Below are 20,855 nucleotides of genomic sequence, written 5' to 3' on the forward strand. Positions count from 1 at the left end.
TAAACAATTGACATGAGTCTCACACAAACAGCAAAGTTACAGCCAAACTACATCGGGAGGTTGTCTACAACGGGAGGTTGTCTACAGTCACAGTTGTTAATGCCAATGCTTTTGGACTTGGTGCTGGTTAGTGAACCCGGTGGTTATTTGCTTTTGTAGACCATGCAACTGGTGACTATTGGAGACCCTTTTGTTTAACTTCAGGAGAGGTTAATTGCAGGATTTACTGTATGTGGCTTTTGACTTGGTTTGCATCATCTGTATTCCCCCCCTAACCATCAGCCTGCTGTTGACTGTAGGGATCTTCTGATGAGGAGCAGTTGTGGATAAAGATGAGCTCATGTCCACCAGTATAGCTAGGAGAACTTTCTAGAGGCTTTTTGGTGTTTGAATTTCGACCTGCCCAGAGGCGGTGTCGGCTAGCACTTACAGCCTCATCTCTTTCACCTGTCTCCTTGCCGTCCAGAAGATTGACAGATATGCCTTGAACTTCACAGAGCGGCTCCTTTGCCACTTTTTGTTGCTATGGGCAAATGCACAAATCATCCCTTGATACTTATGTTCGTGAGCTTTTAGCGAACAATAGCTATAAATTCTATGGCAGAAGGCTGTGGTCAAACAGTTATGCTGTCAAGGAGAAGGTCAGAACCACATTGTTATGAATCAGTCGGACTAGATGGAAGGGGAAAAGGATCATTTTTAGAAAATGCAATTGTCAGCACTTGCTTTAATGTCTAACGACATGCACCACATAAAAAGAGCATTTTTTCCCCCTCCTCAACAGTCACCATGTAAAACTTGCGCTGTTGTGAAAGAAATGGGGTTTTTTTTCGCTCCAAGCAAGCCCTTGGATTGGTGGATAAAGCTGCGCGCTGTGATGCGGATGTTTGCAGCTGTAAAAGACTCCGATGGTATTAGTACCGTCTTGTGCGCTGACCTTTCCATGCGTATGCGCCTGTCATACGTTATCAGTGAAAGTCACGGGGGTACATTCAGAGCACCAAAATCAGTATTTAGCACAAGTGCTTGGAGTTATTTGACTGCGTAATGGGCTCCCTGACAGGGTTGTGAATTTTGTGCTGTGCTGTCAAGTTGTCTCCATTGTAAAATATTAATCAATCATCACTTGAAACCAATGCTGGCATTATTGAAAAATCTCTTATCAGCCAGAGTTTAGAAACGGGTGTGTTTTGCATGTTTGTATGCACATCCAGCAGGGGGCAGCGGACTCAAACATACAAGGGGGCATAGGGAGCAGATGCTGACTCAAAGCCAGGACTTAATGCACTTGAGTGATTCAGGTGACTTTAAACAACTTAAAGGGGTTTTTGCTTGTCAATTGCCATCCATTGCTGTTTTTAAACAGAGGCAGATTTACATGAGTGACTGATGAAACAGGAAGTGAGGCCATTGAAATAAAACTATATCCTTTTTTTAATATTTATTTGCCATCAATAAAACCAGCCCCAAAGTGTTGTCTTTTTATGTTTGACTTTTGATGTGCTTCCACTAGGGCTGGGCAATACTTCAGTCAGCAATACACTGTACTTCAAAATACCCTTGGTATTGATCCAATCCCAAACACAAAGCGACTATTGCAAATACGGATACTTTTTACTAGAAATTTGATATTGAATGAATGATTTTGCGATTTTATTTTATTTTGCCATTAATTTGTTGATCATGTTTATATTCAGAATAAAACATACAACATAGATTTTTGGCAAACAAAAAAGCGTTTTTAATCAAACAATTCAACAATATAAGACAATGGAACAATATAAAAAAAATACAATTATTCCCGTTTTTATTACATAAATTCCATCAATTTTCCATAGTGCTTGTCCTCATTAAGGTCATACAGTATGTGAGCTAGGGCCTATCCCAGCTGACTTGGGCGAGAGGCGGTGTACACCCTTGATTGGTGGCCAACCAGTCGCAGGGCACATGTAGACTAACCATTCACACGCAAGTGTTTCCCACAGACCTGTAATCTATTTGTGGTGCACTAGGAGGGGGGGGTTGTGTAAATGACACCATCGTTTTACTTGCCTAATTGGCATTTGCATGTATTTATGTAAGAAAGGGGGGGGAGGTTAAAAAGGCTTTTCTCATTACAGAGTGCATTTTTGCTCTTTTTCCATTTTTTATGTGTTTTTTATGCTTATTTAATTTGTACAATGTGTCACGAGCACACAAAAAACGAGCCGTTGTCCGTAAATGGCCCCCGGGCCGCACTTGGGAAACATTTCATCGAGAAGTGTTACCAAAAGACAGAAGAGTGTCTCCAAATGGCATCATCTTAGCACCGTCGCTAGTCAAAAGCTGGGCTGCATGCTTGTGGAGGCTTCTGCACTTGCCTTTGACTGCGGTGGTAATGCAAGTTCCCAGGGTTTGTGGAGGTACCCTGCGTGCCTGCATCTTCTTTCCTGTGGCTTACACTACGCATTTTGTGATCACTTGTTTTTGATTACCACATAATTGCATGACGCAAGAAACACTTCCTGTCTTTCACTTTTAATGCATATCATATGGGAATTTGGAACGATCCATACTGCCACCTGACTGGTAGCACCAAATTAATTTGTGACCGGCTGCCACAAATAACTGTATAGGAAACACCGCACTCACCTTCACACCTGTGGACAATTTAGATTCTCTAATTAACCTAACATGGAAGCTGGAGTACCTGGAGAAAATGAACAACACAACAAAAAAACCCACTCAGATATTTGTGAAAATAGACTAAAACTGGAAAGTAATCACGCCAGTATTGATCCCACCAATGCTGATACTGCTCTTGTTATCGATACGAACACTATTTGGATCAATCTGCCCAACCTGAGCTGCAAAGCTGATCGGAGCGTTAAGGAGGATTTTGTGTACCCTACTGATGCTTTTTCACAATTGCCATTAGAAGCACCTTTTTAAAGAGGTCAAACTTTTTGGGGTAGTGGGGGCCCTAATATTAGGATCATCATGTATGTATGAAATAGGATGCGTGCTGACCCCCCTCACTTAAAAATGCTCCCACCCATCTACAGTATAGCCATTATCTGCTTTTGGTCAGACAGCAGTTGATGACGCTGCATTCGGGAGTCTGGTCCTATCTCTCCCGCTCGCCTTGCTCGCTCTCTCCTTTCTCTCCGCTACTAGCGCCATATATTTATAGTCAAGTGTGTCACCCGGCAGCCAGCGGACGGGGGATTACCTCGGCCATGATGATGAACAAGCGGGGGCCTCATTCAGTAACAGCCACTGGCTGGTCGGGTGACTCACGGCCACACAGGCAGGGTTCACCACACTCTCACCGCAGAGGTATTTAACATTGTGTTTGTGTGTGTGTGTTTTTGGAGAGAATGCAGGTCCTTCTGAAGAGATTACGTTACTTTATCATGGGGCGAAAGAATGACTTCATTGCTCATGTTTCCCAATTTCCGAGCAAATGTTCGGAGGATGCATTTGTTGCATGAAGTATGCTCCTTTTTAGCCAGTTCACGTTTCTGCCAAAGGCTTCTGTTAAATGTTAGTCTCTGAAAAGCTTGTGATTGCACATGGTGTCGCTCAAATAACCCCTTGAATGTATATTTGATTAAATAGCACTTAATCTCACGTTACCTCTTGTTCATCCACAATACAATTAGACAAGTGCAGCAGTTACTGCAGTGGTAGGAAGCATTTGAGTACACTTGCACACCAAATTTGAGCGAAAAAACCTGACTTCATTTCCGAGAATGAATTTTAACAAACCAAACTGTATAAATGTAATAATTTGGTCGCATTGACAGCTATAGGAGGTAAACATGGCGTTTTAATTGAATTAAATGGGCAGTCATGTGGTACTTTTGCCATATTAATTGTGACATTACATTATTTTAACCTCCCATGCTACTGATTTCATGAGCTTTTTAAACTCCCATCTTGCTAAAACAGTCATATCGCATGGCATAGTGCTTAGGTTTTCCCGCAGTTTCTCACATTTTGAGTCATTGAAAGCACCATAGTTCAGTCAGTCTGTCAGACTTAACTTTCCATTCAATATTTATATCTGTTCCTTCCCTTTTTTCTATGGTTGTCTTTTGTCTCGACCGGTGTGATTATCCAGTATGCGTTGCTTTACCATCTTTAACTTGTCCTTGTGTGTGGTTGTAATGCAGCTTGCAAGTGAAATGGCATTTTTGAGATTGGGGAAAGGGATTTTTGTGCCCCAATGCTGGGTGGGAATATAAAATATTCATGCTGTAGCCGCTTTTTCCAGAAAACTCCTGAGGTTAGCTTCTTTTTTTCATGATGTATGTTTGTAACATTTTGTTTATTTCTTTTATGTAGTCACATAGTAACATATTTCTGTTTCCTTGTCCCTGCACAGATACTTGGAGAAGTATGAGAGAGTCCATCACTTTGGTGAGGATGACGACGAGGCGCAGCCGGGGAATCCCAAAACCTCTCTTCCAGTTGGCGCAATTCCCACGTCCTACAACTACCAGCAACATGTTGTATCAGGTAGGCCTGGCATGCTCGTTAGGAAGGTTTTTGCATTACGATTATTGAGCTCAGTAGAGCTTAGCGCCCGTCTTCTTGTGATGTCTTCTGCATCAGGTAGATTTAAATTTGTATTTGTGTCCTAACAAACTGCTTGCACTGTTAATCCTCATGCTGATGTGATTAGTGTCACATCACTGCATCTTTGCTCTGTTAAGCGCATTGGGCATAGGACGTACGCATGTTGTGCATTTTCGGACTCGTTCAACCCGGTATTTGAAGATTATCATATACATGGAGATTGCTTTGTATTTATAATCTCAAATGCCAGTTCTAGATGAATCCGCCTCAGCCTTTTGCCCTCCATGCAGCTCACTCGGCGGCATATTGAATGTTACTTATCACTTTTATTGCAGCGCGGTGTTTACCTTGCAGTACTTTGCCGCCGTGTTGGAACCAAGCCCACCAGGCACGCAATAAAGGATTGCGTGGAAGTTACTTATACGAATAACATTGATAAATCCATTTTTAGAAGGTGGAAAAAACATGTGTCCTCTGGACAAAAGCACATCTGAGAGAGTATATATTTTTAAGTAAATTGTTACGTACCATTGGCAGTGTCTCTTGTGCACAGAATGTTTGCTCCTGCTGAGCAGCTCTGAGGCAACTTGACAGACATTATTGATGAAAGGACGAGGAAGGGAAGTGCTCCTTGGTTTTCTGTTTGCCGCCGTTCAGATTAGTGCCTTCCATATTTTATTTGCAAGTGCTCGTTGCTTTTCAGTGCACTGTGCATGCTGTGCTGACCCCACAACATCACAAGGGTGTCAGAAGTGCTCCTGACTGCTCTTGTTATTTGAGTACTGAGTCATTAAAAGGAAAACCTATTTTATGCAGGTAAGCTATTTGCATCCTACCGGGAGCATACTTTGCAGTCATAGTTGTGCTGTTGTGATATCGCAATCTTGTTCTTATTTTGAAAGGCGACCTTATTATTGGAGCGCCATTGTTTAGTTCATAGTACATGCAGCATTGCGTAGAAGTCTTGGGCCATCACTAATTGTATTACGTCCATGACCTTTTACACTGCAATCATTTTGACTGATAAATAGGACAGACACAGGCAGGAATACACTAAAAATACAAAACCCTGTGAAGGGGTGGCACATAGACTGGTGCTTCTCAAATAGTGGGGTGGGCCCCCTGGGGGGGATGCGGTGAACTGTCAGCGAGGAAGGGAGTACTTTCAATGTTAGTGCAGACTTGCCAAGAGCATTGGCGGAGCCAGAAAGTTTTGATTGGGGTGGCCAAGGTGAGACTATTACTCAGATAGGGGTGGCAATAAGTTGATACCGGAAATGTCTAGATCAGAGGTGTCAAACTAATTTTCAGTGAGGTACACATCATAGTTATGGCTGCCCTCAGAGGGCCACTTGTAACTGTCAGTATATATGAATCTAAATATGAATATAACCTTATAATATTACACAGTTGCCCATGCATTACATTATTATATTTCTACTAACAAATTGATGGATAACTTGCTTCGAAATGAGAAGTGAAGTGAGAATGTCATGGTGACAAGCAGACATTCAAGTATTTGTTTTTGAAAAATGCTTGGAATATCTTGCTGCATGATTAGACAATACTGATGTTTAGAAGAACCGCATGCAGTACAATTTTTCTATCAAAATGACAGCTCAAATACATTTAGAAGGGCAGAGGTGAAGTGCATTATTGACATGCATTATTCCAAGGGTTTCGCGGGCCGCATAAAATGATGTGGCGGGCCACATCTGGCTCCCGGGCCTTGTGTTTGACATCTGTGGTCTAGATGGTCAGAGGGGTGGCCGGAGAATGACAAAGAGTGGCCACGGCCACCGTTGCCCACCATGTAGCTCCGCCACTGCGTGCAAGCTCACCCCACAATGACACAGCAGTCCGGGCACAGTGAGGAGGAGCTACCGCTGTAACCGAGTGTCCAACGTGAAACTAACTTCACCACATTACACCGTGGACATGTCTGCATGGTGGTGTTGCGTTTTGTTGTTGTTGTGGATGACGGGAGTTGAGTGACAACCAGCTTTGAGGCCCATTAGTGCACCTACCTTGTTGGAGTGTGGCTCAGAGTTCCGAACTTGATACGGCAACCGGATCGGCCCGATCTCGTGGCGGAAGCCGATTATTACCCGATCTTCAAAATCGGCAGCCTACTTTCTGAGACTTCAGCGAGAAGGATGAACCAGAAATGATGTTCAAAGAAAAAAATGACCAATCACAGCTCTGCAGTCCGCGTCACGGTTGTGGTCACTTCCAACACAGTATGCAGCTCAGCTTGCACACAAGTCTTTTTAACTTGACACACTCTAAACTACAACACTTCCTCCTAAACCCCCAATAACATTCACAGTGAGGCGCATTCACCAACACCAGAATTTAGAACATCAAAGCTACAACACCAACTCAATGTCGCTTCAGTCACCATTGTTTACAGCTGCACCCGAAGCTAAACAGCTACTGTAAGTCAGAGAAAACACTGCTCCTAGCATTTTGGTGGTGAATTGCACATCTAGCACTTGAGGTTGCTGAATAATGCTGATAAAATCATGCCCGCTGTTCATAATGGTATGTAAATGCATAAAAACCAGCAACCGATTAGATTGCCTCCTTCAGGTATGCAGCTGTACACTGAAAGTGCTTTGTTTGCTGCTGCTGTGTTAGCATAGAAAATGCACTGACCCGTTAACAAGATTGTTTTTTGTTGTTTTTGGAAAGCATTGAACTTAAAGGAAACTGCACATTTTTGGGAAATTTGCCCATCATCCACAATCCTTATGTAAAACATGACCACACATGTCTTTTTTTCCCCTGCACATCATTCCCTGCAAGAGAGAAAAACAGCTTAAAAGCAGCTTGCATGTGTGAGCTAACAGTGCATGTAACGGGACACATCTATTATATAAATAGGGACTATAAAGAAAACCCTAAAAAAAAATTTTTTTAAACGCCAAAATTGTTCTGTTTACATAACTGACCTGTGTATATAAACCAAGCTACTGCAACATTGTTATTGTAGCAGCGAACACAAAGAACTATATTTTCTGGCGTAGTAATGCAGCACCTCACGCCACGACAGAGTGGTAGCGGGCCCACTGCAAATTATCTCTAAATTATTAGCCCGGCTTCCATGTTTTGTTTATGCACTGATAGATGGACTGTGTCGTGTGTTGTGATATTGGAGCAATGTCCTCCTCGCCATACACATGAAGCCTTTCCATCGATGGTAACACTGTATGCTGCTGTATGCGGCAGAAACACTCCATTTCTGTTGGCATGGCTTGGGAAGCTCCACATTTACACCACCAAGTCCCCTTGCTGGTTGTAGCTCATCCTTTGAATATTCAGGCTCAAAAAGATTAGGTTCCAGGTCCTCATTTGTCCAAAAGTAGGCGGCGGTGGCGACTCTCACAAAGTCTGCCGTGCATGACTAGTAGTTGCAAACAGACATGCGCTTGGCACGCTGCTTTTGTCGACGAAAGTAGCGCCAGATATGAAATCAATGCGCAGGAAAGAAGTTCCGGCTAATATTTAAAATAATCAAAATACTGTAAGTGTTGCATGTTATTGTGAATGTACCTGTTACTGCATGGTCACAACATGTGTATGAAACGTTGTTGTTGTTGCTTTTAGAGGGCTTTATAGTTTTAAATGGTGTGTCACATGACGTGCATTGTTAACTCCCTCATGCTAACTGTTTTTTTTCTCAGAACGCACAGAAAAGGGAATGATATGTGTGCTCATGTTTCACATAATGATTGTGAAGGATGGGCAAAATTCCCAAAAAGGGCAGTTTTCCTTTTAAAGGAAAATAAATGAGACAGACTCGCCTAAAAGGCAACCGTTGCACAGTCAACTTTATAGTTAACTACTTAGCCTACAATGGGTAATGTTTTGTTTTTCTTCTCTCCCCAGACTATCTCCGCCAAAGCTACGGGCTGTCTACGGATTTTGTTCCGCCGTGTGACTACAACAAACTGGTGCTGTCTCTCCTTTCGGGCCTACCCAACGAAGTGGACTTTGCCGTCAATGTTTGCACTCTGCTCTCCAATGAGAGCAAGCATGCCATGCAGCTGGACAAGGACCCCAAAGTGGTCACATTGCTGTTGGCCCATACTGGTGTCTTTGACGACTGTACGTTCCCTGTCCATGTTCCTCTTTCTGTTGGTTGTATAGAAACAAATAATGAAGGTAAAAGGTAATTATTGATCCTCCTCTGCTCCTTATGTAGCGCTCGGCAGCTTCTCTGGGGTGTTTGGTACTGACTGGAAGGAGAAAACATCCCGAGACTTTATCAGGGTAAAGTAGATGTTTCTTCTACTAAGAAGTGAAATGGTTAAATTGCATTTTGTAAAGTCAGTATTCCTGTTTTGGAAATTGTTTGTATGCTTTGCTAACAACTGATTTTCTTGCCATTCACTACAGTTTTGGAAAGAGGTGGTGGAGGATGCTGAAGTCAGGGAGCTGATCTGGGACAAGAGCAGCACAGCACAAGGTAAGCAGGCTTTTTGTGCTAAATGCCCTGGGTGGCATTAAATGGCTATTACACCCCCTCTCCTGTTGTATTACAACCTGCTTTAAGCCCTGTTTTCACCATGCTCCTCAGTATGTATGGTACCCTTGAATCATTTTCTGTCCTCTTCCATGTACCACATTTGAATTAGGCTTATTTTATTGCCAATATTTTATGGCATTCATTGCCATCCACTGCCTCTTTCTTGTCATCACATGCTGCTGATTGCAGAAATAGCTTCTTGTGGCTTTGTGGTCCGACAAACATAAATACAGCACTCCATAGTAATGCAACCTTGTTTGTCTTTCCACTGTGATAAACTGCGAATGGTAAATGGTTCCTTTGTCCTGTCCCAGATGGTACATCCGTAGCAGAACGTTGGCAAAGTCTCTTCCACCCACCACGGAACCAGGGCATCAGCGACATGGAGGCCCAGCGGGTGCTGCAGGTCGCAGTCATCCTGCGAAACCTCTCCTTCGAGGAGGCCAACGTCAAGCTGCTGGCAGCCAACCGAACGTGCCTGCGCTTCCTTTTGCTCTGTGCTCACTGTAACCTCATTGCACTCCGACAGCTCGGACTCGACACGTTGGGCAACGTGGCTGCCGAGGTGAGCCTCTTTTTGGTTATTTGTATAGGCCGGCTGGAAAGGAAGTTGTGCTCAACACTCTTTTTGAAGTCATATAATCAACAAACGGCGTGCATTGCTATCAAACTATACAGTGTTGACATAATTGGTGTGATAATTAACTGTGCAGCCGTCATGTTTGGGTATTAATTGCAGTATTGTCCCCCAAAACCCGACCAATTCATGAATAAATAATTGCTCTGCTGTGGGGGAAAAAAACAAAATCAGTTTCAACTGCATGTTTTAAGAACAAATGATGAAAGTAGTTGGTAGGCCCTCAAGAATACACTTTATGTATGTTAATGTATTGCTCTGCAGGGACATGGCTCCTTATTAAAATGCTATTTCTAGAAAATGTATGCAGAGCCTCTGATATGATCAGTTAACAATAGATGGGCAATTTTGGCATCCATAGTACACATTAAAGCTCTTTTTGGTCTAAACCGCATATACAGTAGCAACAATGAATGCTAATGAAATTGCTTTTTTTCTGCATCAGATTTGTCATTTCAAACTAACACGCTTAGCAATGCATTTGTAGTTTAATTCTGTAAATCATGTGAATTTACCCCTCTTCCACTGAGGTTCCAAAGAAATTATGTCCCGGAAAATGATTTTTTTTTTTTTTTTTTTTTTTTTTTTTTTTTTTTTTTTTATGCAGCTTCAGCTTGATCCCGTTGACTTTCGGATGACTCATCTGATCTTTCACACCATCACCAAATGCTTGATGTCCAGAGACAGGTTTCTCAAAATGAGAGGTGAGGCTTTGAACAGTAAAATCCTCTCCATTTATTCATATAAATCACTTGTAGCCCAGGCAACTAAACATCTTCTGTGCAATTTCTTTTTAAAATTTTTTAAAAAAATTTTAGCCATGGAGATCCTGGGCAACCTCAGCAAAGCAGAGGACAACGGCGTGCTCATCTGCGAATATGTGGACCAGGACTCTTACAGGGAGGTTATGATGCTCCTCACTCTGCCTGACCTCATGCTCCTCATGGCCTCCTTGGAGGTGCTGTACCTGTTGGCTCAGCTTGGAGAGGTTCCCTGCAGCAAGATAGCCTCGGTCGACCATAGCATAGGTAGGAACCCTCAAACATGCGTCTGTGGTTCAAATCAAGCACGGTGGGAAAGTTTGTTTACTGACCCAATTTTGCATAATTGATCATTCTGCTTTATCGAACAGAAGGTTTAAATTCTTAAGACTTCTGGTGGTTTTGTATGCATGCCAAGTTTTGTCCTACTCAAACTCAAATCCCTCTCCTTCTAACCTGGAAGTATTTTGGATTTAGTTCTTGCTAAGATGTTTGATCTGCTAAATGAATGCGATGATGCTGCAAATCTCCTTTTGTACTGAATCTTGGTGTCTGGTGTCTCTTTCTCTCCTGTCAGACTTGTTAGTGAGGTTAGTATCTGTTGACCTTCATACATTCGGACCAGATGCTCTAACAGCGGTACGGTTGATCGAGCATCAGGCCAACACCGAACAGGCAACGGAGGTTCGACCGCAGCTGGTAGAGCAGGTACCTGCGGCTGTGCAGGGAGCAACATCTACTAGTGAGTGCAGACCATGGATAATGCCTCTAATAAAATCATGTTAAATTTTTTTTTTTTTTTTTTTTGCTGTACAACAATTAAAAAGCCCACAACTTTAATGTTTAAGCCTATTGAGATTTGTAATCTGATTTCAAAGTTGTGCAGACCAAATTCCCTCCAGTTTACCAGTGAAGGTGTCGGGCTGTCAATTGGATTTTATGTGATTTAGAAGTTGTGCATTTTGTAATATTTTTGCAATGAAGATATAAACTCGCTATGCATGAGTGTGTAAATTATTACATGACTTCCAGTGACTGGTGAGCCCCTGCAAGGCATGAAAGCTTTGCAACTCTCTCATGAAAGTCATTAGTTTATCTGACATCTAGTGGACATTCCGAGGAGTGACATTTCTATTAATTATAGTACACTCTGTCATGGCTTAATTGACCTTACATAGTTCGTTTTCTGCTCTTCAGCAACAAGGGCTCCGGTTCAGTCCACACAACCGCCGCCTGGCATAGTCGAACTTGATGGAGAGAAATTTACACTGCAATGGTAAGACAGATTTGCAATTATTGTGGTATTTATACAAAATGTCTATTGTCTCCACATCTGATTGTCCTCTAAAATTGCATTACGTTCAACAGGCTAAACGCGCACTTTGAGACAAACACTGAGGGCTCGGTGTCCCGATCGGACATGTACTCGGAGTACCTGGCCACGTGCAGCAAAATGGGACGAAGTAACATCTTGAACTCAACCGGCTTCCTCAAATGTCTACGGTCAGTATTTTCCCCCCACCCCCCACGATCTTTAAAGACATGGTTGCACACAATGATACAAAATCATCTACAAGGTTACTTGCAAGCCTTTTGAGGTAAAATGAATTATTCAGTCTCTAATTAAACCTTACATCGGACAGCGAGGGCATATTTAAACTGAAGCACATAATGTCCTCCAAGGAATATTAAACCGTTGTGACATTCTAACATAACCTTGCCATTACAGGACTGTGTTTCCCAATCATACAATGCGGCGGCAGGAGGAGACCAAAACCAGTGGCCCAATTCACATCCTCCTGGTGGGGATAAGGCGAAGGTCGATACCCCTGCCCATTCAACTATATTACCAGCAGTCTCAACAGCAGCAGACGCCAGGAGCAACACCCCCTCCTGTAGTTCGACAAGAAGCCCCTGGAGACCCACAGGTTCCATCTCCAGGTAAAACAGAATTTGGAGCATGCTAAAAATTTGTATGGAATATCTAAAATGCCATTTTGATACTTATATCATGTGCATTCATAAAGTATGATAATTTAGGAAAATTAACTAGCCATATTTGTGTGTTGTATGATTAGGGATACCTCCTGGGAATACACCACAGATGGGACGGACACCAGGTCCCAGTGTCAGCGCAGGTGGTCCAGCTGGTCCTCACCCGGTGCAGTTATCGTCAAATACCCAGACAGTAGTGCAGCAGGTCCGGCCCTGTCCAGCGGTTCAGATCCCAACATCATCATCGGCTTTCCAGAACCACAGCCCCCAGAACCCTGCTGCGCCAACTCCTGCTCAGCAACACTGCCCCATCCTCCCCACCGGGACACCAGTCACGCTATTTCAGCAAGTACCTCAGGGCCACATACTTACGGCCAGGGTACAAGGTGTCTGTCCCCCAATCTCCCAGCACCCGCCCCTCACTCAAACCCCTCCTCTTTCGGCACCACAAGGAGGCTCTCCCCAGGTAGAGCCTCAGTGTGGTGTGGCTGCATCTGCATCCACCTCTTCCATCCAGGCGTCATCAACAGGGTCACGTGTCACATTTCAGAATATTGCCCCCAAGCCAGCGCCAAACCAGACAGCTGTACCAGCAGCCACGATAGCCGCCCCCAACCAGCAGCCTCAACAACAGGCACAGAGTGTGGTTATAGTCAGTCCTAGCCCTCAACAGACCCCTGTCTACACCCCCGCCATACACCAAATCGTTCTTGCCAATCCTTCTGCCATTCCCGGTGCCCAGACTATCCAGTTAGCAGGGCAGCCTGCAGCTCCTTCCAGTCCCTGCCCACCTGCTGCATCCCACTCAAATGCCCTTGTGCAGCCCAATCAAACTGTCAGCCAGACACTGTCCATGAAAAGGCATCAGCAGCAGCCGTCACTTCAAATGATTCCGCAAACTCCCCCCTCTCAGCCTACCTCCTCAGAATCCAGCTTGATCAAACAGCTTCTGCTTCCAAAGCGAGGGCCTTCCACGCCAGGTGGAAAGCTCATCCTTCCTGCGCCACAGGTACCCCCTCCCAACAGCACGATAGCCCCAAATTCACAAGTCATCTACCAGGCAGCCTACAACACCCAGGGGCCCTCTCCACAACCTCAACAGCTCAATGTTCAGCTAGTTCCTGGTCAAGTTCAGCTCTTGCCAGGCCAGCTCATCTCGACAAGTAGTCCAGCTACAATCATCCAGGCCCCCATGGCGACTGGACAAGTCACATTTACTGTGGTCCCTAACACTGGCTTCACCACGTCTACTGCAGCCGTCGCCGCGGTCAGCGCAGTGGCCCCAAGTGTTCCCCAGCCTCCGTTATCGACTGGAACCGTGCCCCAGCAAGCCCCTGCTGTCCCACCGCCATCACCACTGCCACCGAATCCACTCCGAGGAGACAAGATCATCTGTCAAAAGGAGGAGGAGGCCAAGGACGCCACTGGGTTGCACATTCATGAGCGGAAAATCGAGGTCATGGAGAACTCCTCTTTGCCAGATGGAGACTCCACCAATGGGAAAACCAGTAACGGCGATGTTGGAGTAGGTGGCAAGCTGCTAAACGGTCGGAAGTGCGTGGAGTCTAATCTACCTCCATACCACTCAGGGAACACCCAGGGGGCACTAAATGGTCCGGCTGTGGAGAGTCCCCCTGCTAATGGGAAGCAGGCCCTCTCCCCTAGACTTGACGCCCCTTTGGAGGCGAACCCCGACTCTAAAAAGACACTGGTCAATGGGGTGTGTGATGTTGATCGGGGCGACTGTGGTGTCATTAACAAAAACATTCCAAATCACATTGCTTCCAAACAGTACTTGGGGAATGGAGATGTGGGCCCTACAGAGAAGAGTCACAGCTCAACCCCCCCTGCTCCCAGCCCTCCACTGCAGCAGGATACTGCCAAAGCCCAGCAGGCTGAGCGCCTGGCCAATGGACCTCAGGCAGTAGGCACCAGGCCTCCCTCAGAATTAACAAACGGACCTTTGGGGCCGGGCCACGCCGTGCCTGTGCTAAGGCAGCAACTGCTTCCCAATTCCTCCCTCCCTCCGACTCTTCCCGTTACCTCCCCGAGCGTGGTCACCTCCCCTGCAAACGGAGTAGCCTTGGAGGCCCGGGGCGTGAAGAGGCCTGCTGAGAACGAGGATCGCACGGCGTCAGCCCCCTCCTCGGGGATCCCCAATAAAGTGGGAGTGCGGATAATCACCATCAGTGACCCCAACAACGCCGGCAACAGCTCCACGATGGTGGCGGTGCCGGCGGGAACAGACCCAAGCACAGTAGCCAAAGTAGCAATAGAAAACGCCACTCAGCAGAGGAACTGCTCACCAACACAGACGGCTGGCTCAACGGTGAGTCACTTTTGAGGAAATGTGTGTCATCGTCTTATGATGTGATTTGGTGTCAGGTCTGCTACACACTGTTGTCTTGCATGCTAGTTGGGTGAGTGTTTGATTCTGTATGTACAGTATCACCTGTTTTATAATGGGCCCCAAATCCCATATTAGTCAAATGAAAATGTTACAAATTTCACACTGTTGCAACGCAGGCTTTTGGAGGTTAAGAAGGTGAGGCCAGTTAAGACCATGTGGCTCTCACTGATACACACCTCCTATAGCAAAGCAGCTGAGAGAACAACTTAAGCCAGGAGAGCGCTTCGGTTACATCTCAGTGTACAATACTATACAAATGAGGGCCATGTTATTCTTCTATTTTTATTTTGTTTAAGTGTTGTTCTGGGCTTTTTATATGCTGTGATTTTCTTCTGCAGCCTACTGTTACCCCATCCCCGCCCCCTGTGACCCAGCCTGCAAATGCGGATAGCAATGGCCCTCATCTCCCTCCAACACAGCAAGCCCCCACGGCACCACCAGAGCAGAACAGGAAAGCGGGGCAGAACTTCAAATGTCTTTGGCAATCGTGTAAACGGTATAATGAATAGTGGACACACAGAACATCGTTCTCATTGCTTTAAAAGAAGTGCTGATGAATTGTCTTGTTTTGCACCAACTAGGTGGTTTGAGACCCCATCACAAGTGTTTTATCACGCGGCAACGCAACACGGTGGAAAAGATGTGTACGGAGGCCATTGTCAGTGGGAGGGATGCGACCCTTTTCCACGACAGAGACTGTCCTTCATTACGCATCTACAGGTACGCTCCTCACCAAATATGCATCTCAGATTTGTTACTCCAAAGTTTTCAAAAAAAGTTACAGATGAGGGGCGTGAAACCCGTTTTCAGCATGGGCTAGTACTTTTAAGTGCATGCATTGCAGAAAATTATATACAATTCTGGCAATGTTAGAATACTGTTATAAGGGTGTTTGCTAGTTAATCCTACATGCAAGAGTCATGCATTAATTGTACAAAATGAAGTTGAAGACATGTTACGTGCACAATATCACCTTCAAGCACTGAGTCGGAATCTTTTGAGGTGAAATACAACTGAACTTTGCGGTGTTTCGGCCTGAGCATTTTAGCTACATGCTCACCGTGGTCTGTGCAGTTGAAAAACTGAAGGGAAAACTGCAGATGCATGCTGCACATGTAATAATTGAAAGCAAGAACATTGAAGCGTCTTTACTAAAAAGGTTGCATGGGCCACATAAAATGATAGGACAGGCCTTGAGTTTTGACACCTGTGTTATGGTTCATCATGTGTTAGCTTTATTTTATTCTGGATATGAACTTTTTTTTTCTTTTTTTTTTTTTACAATTATTTCAACTTTTTACCCTCTAGGACAAGCACTGTTCTCGGGACTCTTTGCTAGCTGGACTCAAACTGGAGGAACAGCAAGCCCAGCAAAGTCCCAACCAGACTTCTTCCCAGTACGTAAAATATTTTCTAGATGTCGAATACTATGCTTTAGACTAGCGGTTTTCAAAGTGTGAGGCACGTTGCAGCTTGAGAACAATAAAAAAAACATTTTTCAACCCAGCTAAGCTAACTTCAATTATGTCAAAGGTGTGCATTCATGCATTGACAGAGAAATTTACTAGAAATGAACATGTGACGTTTTTGTTTGCAAAGGACGCCACCAGTGGCAGGCAGTAGTACACCGGCAGGCCGACCGGCGAAAGCGATCGTCAATCATCCGAGTGCAGCCCTCATGGCCCTCCGCAGAGGCTCTCGAAACCTGGTCTTCAGGGACTTCACGGTGAGAGGAATCATTTTTATCTCCCCACCTCAGCTTTTGCCAAAGCTATAAAGACCTCAGCTTTTTGGTTGAGATTTTATAATGCCATATACAGTGAATTGTAATTAGTGCTGAAATATTGTACATTACTTGTTGGACATAAAACAACATGGTATTTCCAAAAACGTCAAATCATACTTCCATTATATTTTCCACTAAGCTGCTTACAGCCACAAGGTGGCCTACTCCTGTAGGAGTCATTCTTGGGACCCACTTTTGGATGTCAAAATGTACATGAACATATTTAATGTACAACTCATGTGATTTATTTAGAATTTTGGAAAATCTATTTTGGCAATGTCTTCCTTGATGTTTTCTCAATGCACAGATAGACACTACCAGTTTGGACACACTTTGTCATGCAATAGCATGAGGATGTGTGTCCTAACTTTTCACTGGTAGTGTTAGTGAAATATAAAATATGGGATTGCTCTGATATGCTTTTATGTAGTAAACATCACTTTTTGGATGCACTCACACTAGGCCAGCGGTGCCTATTACGTCGCTCTCACGCTACCGGTAGATGGCGAAAGTAGTTTGGGTCGATTGCATAAACGTCTCTTTGTAGATGTCAGCTGACATTAAGCTTCCCTCCTGATTCGCTCTTGCTACCCCACGCAATGTTGAACAGCTGTCTCAAAGTGCACACAGAGATGCAGCTTTCATCTTCCGATTATGGATAAACTGAGTGGTTAGATTCCTATATCTATTACAAAAGTTATCCTTTCACTTGGAGCGGCTAGTTAAGTAGAAGAAAAGTGCATTTTTTTGAGGGCTTTGCTTTGTGTCATGAACTCGTATAGAAATGCGTGTTTTTCTACTCTTCCCTTTCTTAAACTATTATTTCATGACAAATTGGAAAATGTGCCCATTGCTGAAAGCTTTTTAATATGTTGCCTTGACTTCGGCTGCATTGCCTTTTGCATTATCATTTTCATTTCTTGTATACCGGGAATGCTTGATAGCAAATGCTAACTGGACGTAATAAAAGTGTGTGTCTAATGAACGCTGCGTACTGTAGCTACTTTGACTGACGTACTACTTACCTATGTACACAACTATTGAGGAATTATGCGTAATTATCTTTGCCGTATTGAATTGAATTGAATTGCAAATGATTTGTGAATGATATAACGACTTTTAATACTTGTAAACTTTGAAACTGTTAATGTGAAATATGAATCATTAGTATTTAGTATAGTAATTTAAAAGTTTATCGGTTAGATTTTATTTTTATGTTTTATAGTGCCGCACGGTGGCAGAGTGGTTAGCATGTTGGCCACACGGTCAGGAGATCGGGGAGACCTGGGTTTGAATCTTTGCCTGGGCATCTCTGTGTGGAGTTGTCAGCAGAAATAGGCTCCAGCATACCCCCACGACCCTAATGAGGATAAGCGGCATAGAAAATGGATGGATGTTTTATAGCGAGATAGATCATGTGAACTTATTACTTCCATGCTGAAAAAGTGCGTGCATCCTGATATACTCGTACATGTACAATGTACATAAATACTCATTTATAAAGACGGTAAATATATATTTTCTATATTTATAAATCTTTGGGACTTGGTCCTTTTTATAAAAGTAGCTTGCAGCCTAAAAAGTGTGAGCACCCCTGCACGAGGCAGTATGTGCCATGCTTGGGCACATTTGAGTCTGGTTTGTTCAACTAGTGTGAATGCTCTTAGCGGTACTCAAGTTACACTTTGACCTGGCCCCGGCAGGCTTGGAAGAGGTGGGCACACAATTGTAACACACATGCGCACAGAATAGAAACAAACAGAACGAAAGTTGCATTAATCCACTGTTGAATGATGATGTCATGGTATGTTGTAGAACACTGAGTGCGGGGGACAGGGGAGGATAGGGGGAATCGTACCCAAGTCTAGCATGGTTTAAATGACCAATTCATTTCTTCTCTTTGTATTTTGATTTCTAAGTCAATTGCATTGGCGATTATTAATTTCCATTATCGATGGTGAACTGATTTGAGAATTGCATGTGTTTTCTCCAATACGTGGCTTTAAATACTCATCGTTGCTACCAAAAGACACTTACCATGACTAAGACTGAACGCTGTGGCCATGTTTTGTCTCCTTTTCTAGGATGAGAAAGAGGGACCAGTGACCAAACACATAAGACTAACTGCTGCCTTAACGTTAAAGAACATCGCCAAGCACTCGGACTGTGGTCGTGTGTAAGTATCGAGTCCGCTTTCTTAAATTGTGTGTTTGTGTGTTATGCTGACTTGAAAGCAAGAATATGTAAGCAAACACTGACGTCTCACTGCTTTTTTTTTTGTTGTTTTTTGTGGTTTTAAATCTCAGCTTGGTAAAGAAGCACGAGACTCACCTCTCTGTGCTCGCACTAAGCAACATGGAGGTTTCCACCACACTCGCCAAATGCCTTTATGAACTGACACGCTCGCTTCAGGCCTAACGCCAAAAAGGACAACCTCTAGAAAGCCCTCCATCCTCACGCGAGGCGAACGAGGACAAAGGAAAGACGCCGGTGAGCCGTAGCGGGTCTGTCGAGGAGGAGAGCGCAGGATCTGGACCGAAGACCTTCCTCCTGCCACCCACTCATCCTCAGCTCCTTCAACCTGTGTTTGAACCCCCTCACACTCTGGACCACACACTCAAAAACTGCCACGGGGTCTTCCACCAGCTGCCCAGCAGGGGGAGCTCTTTCCGACTGCTTCCCCAAGGGACGACAAACACCCCCGCAAAGCACCAAACACGAGCACATTTTGTTAGCTTTGTTTTCGTCCCATGAAGTGACGTTTCGACTGAAGACCACCAGGTGGTTCGGGTGCCCGGGGCAGAAGGCGGGGCTTTGAAAGGCGTCCCACAGGGTTGCGTAGAGGACTCAGCTGGCAACTGGCGCCGATTTTTTTTTTTTTTTTTTTCCTTTAAAACTTGGTAGCTTGGTTTTTCTTACTTGAGTCGATATATTTTCACTTATTTATTATTAATGAAATGAATACCATTACAATTAATAAAATCTTGTAAATATGTTGTGAATATATATAAAGAAGATCCTCTTTCATGATGATGCAGCCACTGGAGAACTTGCTCTGTGGCGTTAATAGAAGCATTACTTTGGTAGGATTGAATAAAGTAGTATGTTTTGTTTTGGGGGGTTTTTTGTTGCTTTTTTTATGATCCCTGGTCACTTGTAACTAATGTGATTCTATACTCAGCAGTGGATGAATGTACTTAAAACCCTGTAAATACTTCTGCAAAGGTACTGATGCTGTAAAGCCTGGGGAGAGGAAAAAAAAACAGTTTTTTGTGGAACTGTGACATTTTTGTATTATATAATACCTTGTAGAACTCATTTTGCTGGCTGAAAGAGTATGGAATAATATATCATGTCATTTTGTAGAACAAAAAATATTGAAGGTATTTTCCCCCCTTTCTGTTCCCTCACGCCTTCCCATCAACGCGCGCATGCGCACACACACACACACACAAAGTGACATTTATCTATCCACTGTAAGTGTTTTGTCATAGTACGAGCACAGTGCACGTACCAAAATTCTTTTTGTATTTGTAAATTGGTTTAAATACATGGATTTTTATACAGGTTTTCTCCTGTGTTCTTTGCTTTATGTGCAGGTATAATATTTTCTTCACCACTTTTTTCTATCTTAATATAGTGTGGAGTTTTATTGTACTATTTTTTCATTCTTAATACCATGCCACATTCCGCCTTACCTCACGTCCTCTCCGATTGTCCTCTCGACCGTGTGTTGTGTAACATTTGATGACTTCCTGTCCTATTAGCATCTGACCGGGGCTACCCAACCATCCTCCATTTCTGCGGTGTCAGTAAGATGTGTGACTAAACATAGACCTAACAGTCTGTTAGAGATTGGCTTTATTTACTTTGGTGACTGTTTATAGTTTTTAAATAAAAAAAAACACTGAACATTTATGCTTTGCTTCAATATTTCTTTTTTTAAATGCATTTTTCTATCTTTACAAAATATTTTTTTATTCACACGTAGTGCGAAAATTGGGTAAACTGCACAATATGAAGAACATTTCACTTTTGCCCCGCAATGTTTCCAATGAAAAATTGCATTTCTAATACAATGCACCTATACTACTATCATTTATTTTAGATTTAACTGACAGTTGAAACATCTAAATTAAATCTTGGAATTCACTTGAGATAACAATTTACGG

The 20,855-nt window shown here is 43.7% G+C and overlaps 1 protein-coding gene across 1 annotated transcript in view; it reads left to right on the plus strand.

Moving 5' to 3' along the window:
• The window catches only part of arid2 (AT rich interactive domain 2 (ARID, RFX-like)), a 29,774-nt gene extending 9,179 nt beyond the window's left edge, over window positions 1–20,595 (plus strand). Inside the window, exons 4-21 of the mRNA XM_054800716.1 lie at window positions 4,370–4,503; window positions 8,455–8,673; window positions 8,771–8,838; window positions 8,965–9,034; window positions 9,409–9,659; window positions 10,339–10,435; window positions 10,550–10,759; window positions 11,070–11,234; window positions 11,690–11,768; window positions 11,861–11,995; window positions 12,222–12,433; window positions 12,571–14,816; window positions 15,236–15,393; window positions 15,479–15,617; window positions 16,206–16,294; window positions 16,497–16,623; window positions 18,768–18,859; window positions 18,990–20,595. Coding sequence (XP_054656691.1) covers window positions 4,370–4,503; window positions 8,455–8,673; window positions 8,771–8,838; window positions 8,965–9,034; window positions 9,409–9,659; window positions 10,339–10,435; window positions 10,550–10,759; window positions 11,070–11,234; window positions 11,690–11,768; window positions 11,861–11,995; window positions 12,222–12,433; window positions 12,571–14,816; window positions 15,236–15,393; window positions 15,479–15,617; window positions 16,206–16,294; window positions 16,497–16,623; window positions 18,768–18,859; window positions 18,990–19,101 — 4,603 coding nt within the window. The 3' untranslated portion in view covers window positions 19,102–20,595. The remainder of the gene's footprint in view (window positions 1–4,369; window positions 4,504–8,454; window positions 8,674–8,770; window positions 8,839–8,964; window positions 9,035–9,408; window positions 9,660–10,338; window positions 10,436–10,549; window positions 10,760–11,069; window positions 11,235–11,689; window positions 11,769–11,860; window positions 11,996–12,221; window positions 12,434–12,570; window positions 14,817–15,235; window positions 15,394–15,478; window positions 15,618–16,205; window positions 16,295–16,496; window positions 16,624–18,767; window positions 18,860–18,989) is intronic.
• Window positions 20,596–20,855: the final 260 nt, after the last annotated feature.

The sequence above is a fragment of the Dunckerocampus dactyliophorus genome, chromosome 15 (assembly GCF_027744805.1).
Source record: "Dunckerocampus dactyliophorus isolate RoL2022-P2 chromosome 15, RoL_Ddac_1.1, whole genome shotgun sequence".
Lineage (NCBI taxonomy): Eukaryota > Metazoa > Chordata > Actinopteri > Syngnathiformes > Syngnathidae > Dunckerocampus > Dunckerocampus dactyliophorus.